At 37.7% G+C, this 2,500-nt stretch overlaps 1 protein-coding gene across 1 annotated transcript in view; it reads right to left on the bottom strand.

Annotated features, from left to right (window-relative positions):
* Positions 1-692: 692 nt before the first annotated feature.
* The window catches only part of LOC113822913 (type-2 ice-structuring protein), a 9,646-nt gene continuing 7,838 nt past the window's right edge, over positions 693-2,500 (bottom strand). Inside the window, exons 2-6 of the mRNA XM_070121353.1 lie at positions 1,949-2,095; positions 1,586-1,842; positions 1,377-1,470; positions 968-1,093; positions 693-821 (exon numbers count right to left, since the gene is read on the bottom strand). Coding sequence (XP_069977454.1) covers positions 794-821; positions 968-1,093; positions 1,377-1,470; positions 1,586-1,842; positions 1,949-2,095 — 652 coding nt within the window. The 3' untranslated portion in view covers positions 693-793. The remainder of the gene's footprint in view (positions 822-967; positions 1,094-1,376; positions 1,471-1,585; positions 1,843-1,948; positions 2,096-2,500) is intronic.

The raw sequence follows: 2,500 nt of genomic DNA, 5'->3' as shown, positions 1-2,500 counted from the left end.
ATTTGGTGCAGAGTCACACTTGACTGCTTGATCGTTCTTTAATCCCATTAAATTTCTCCTTTGGTGGGTTAATTCTCGAATTTTATAAGAATGTATATATATGTGTATATATATATATATATATATATATATATATATATATTATATATATATATATATATATATATATATATATATATATATATATATATACATATATGTATGTCACAAAAACACACACCTATATATTCACATATTAATACAGATATATTTATGTATACATACACATGTGTCCACGAAGATATATGCATATATATATACATATATTATATATATACATATATTTGTGTGTTTGTGTGTGTGTGTGTGTGTATCCTGTGTGTATGTATCCTGTGTGTGTATGTATCCTGTGTGTGTGTGCACGCATAGACACACATACATATGTATAGTATATACATGTATATATATATGTCTATAAGTAGATATGTATATAGAGATATACCCATATAGAGACAGATAGAGCAAAAGACATAGAAAGAGAGAGTTGGAGGATGGAGAAGGGGAGAAAGAGAAGGGAAAAGTGGGAAAGGGAGTGTTAGTACGTGTGCACCACACACACATACATATAATGTTTATAGAGGACACAGATGATTTAATAATCAAGTGTCTTGTTTTACATGCACTTGTGGAAGTAAGAATACACTTTCATTAATGCTCTGTTCAATTTATTGCAAATCAAAGATCCTTGAATGTGTATCCTAAAAGAGAAGACGAATTCTGTTCCTTAAGTCAACCTGGGAAGGAGACATCGGCGTTACTCTGCAGGTCGCTCGCAAACAAACCTAGGAGAAAATGGGTTACCAGTAAGAAGATACAGAGACACGGACATAGGCACTTGGCATTAATGAATATTACAGAGACATTTGCACGTGAGTATGATTGAAAATTAAAAAGCTAGCATTTTCACAGGTCAAGAAGGGTTACTCACGCCCTTTCAGCTGGGCAGAGCTCGTCGTTCCAGCGGAAGTCGTAATCCTTCTTCATCTCGACGCAGTCCTCGCCCACGCCAAGGGTGATGTAATAGTAGTAGTTGTTGGGCTCCCCTTCCTTCCAGCTGCGTTGCAGAAGAGGGAATACTATCTCAAACTACAATGATAACTACTCTGATTTTGTACAGGGTATAACAATACTATTGCAGCGAAAATGAAGGGAAAATGGAATGGCCGTTAGATCAAATATACGCGGACTTACCTTCTATAGTTATAAGGAAGAAGGAATACTATCTCAAACTACAATGACAGGCACTCTAACTTTAAACAATATAGAATGATACTATTGCATCGAAAATGAAGGGGAAACAGTAAGAGACAACTGAAATTGACTGTCAGCTAACTCACCTTCTATAGTTATAAGGACTACCGTCCTCCCAGATATACTTTCCTTCGATTTTCTGATCGCTGAGACCAATCCAGGCGCTGCTGTTCAGCAGACCTGAGAGCGAGAGAGGAATCAGTATCATTTGAAGCCGAGAAAAGGAAGCAAACCAAAATGAAGAGAGGAGTCAGCTGATGGCCCTGCAGGAGGCCGTCGCCCGGACGAGACTTACCGCTCACGAACGCCTGCTCGTCCTCGCTGGTGATGGAGGCCAGCACGCCTCCGAGGTCCGTGCAGTTGCCTTTGGCGTCCGTCCAGGAGGCCACATCTTCAACCACCAGGTAGCAAGACAGCTCGTTAATCTCCCAGCCTTCGTCGCAGGCGGGTGCTGGAGTGGTGGTAGTTGTGGTGGTGGTGGTTGTGGTAGTGGTGGTAGTTGTTGTGGTAGTGGTGGTGGGCGCTGGATCAGCTGGGCGACTGCACGCGAATCTGGTTTAAAAAGTAAACATTTACCCCTCATATCTTTCACAAGGACTAAAGAATAAAAGAAAAACAGATAATCAGTCTTATGAAGTATCATAAGACGGTTACTCACCGCTTGACGTCATCACAGTGAGCGTCGTTCCAGAGATAGAGGAATTCCTGTCGCATCTCGACACAGTCTTCTCTCTCGCCAAATACCCAGAAGGTTCCCGAGTTACTGGGTTCATTTTCTGCCCAGCTGGAATAGAGACAAGTGTGACTGAAGGGCCAAAAAAAAAAATTTTAAAAGGGTTTTTTTTTTTCCCCCCCTTTTTTTTGGGGAAAAAAAAAAAACAAAAAAAAAATTTTTGGCAAAAAAACCCCCAAATTTTTTTTCCCGGGGGTTTTTTTAAAAAAAGGGTTAAAAAAATTTTTAAAAAAAAAATTTTTTTTTTTTCATTTTTTTTTTTTAAAAGGGTAAAAATTTTTTTAAAAAAATTTTTGGGAAACTTTTAAAAAAAACCCCCCCAAAAAAAAAACCCCCCCCCCCCCCCCCAAAAAGGGAAAAAAAAAATTTTTTTTAAAAAATTTTAAAAAAATTTGGCAAAAAAAAACAAAAAAAACCCCCAAAAAAAAATTTTAAGAAAATTTTTTTTTTAAAATTTTTTTTTTCCCTTTTTTTTTT

This window comes from Penaeus vannamei, chromosome 4 (genome assembly GCF_042767895.1).
Source record: "Penaeus vannamei isolate JL-2024 chromosome 4, ASM4276789v1, whole genome shotgun sequence".
In the NCBI taxonomy this organism is placed as follows: domain Eukaryota; kingdom Metazoa; phylum Arthropoda; class Malacostraca; order Decapoda; family Penaeidae; genus Penaeus; species Penaeus vannamei.
Note: the sequence above shows the minus strand (reverse complement) of the source record. Positions and strands in the feature narration are given on the sequence as shown.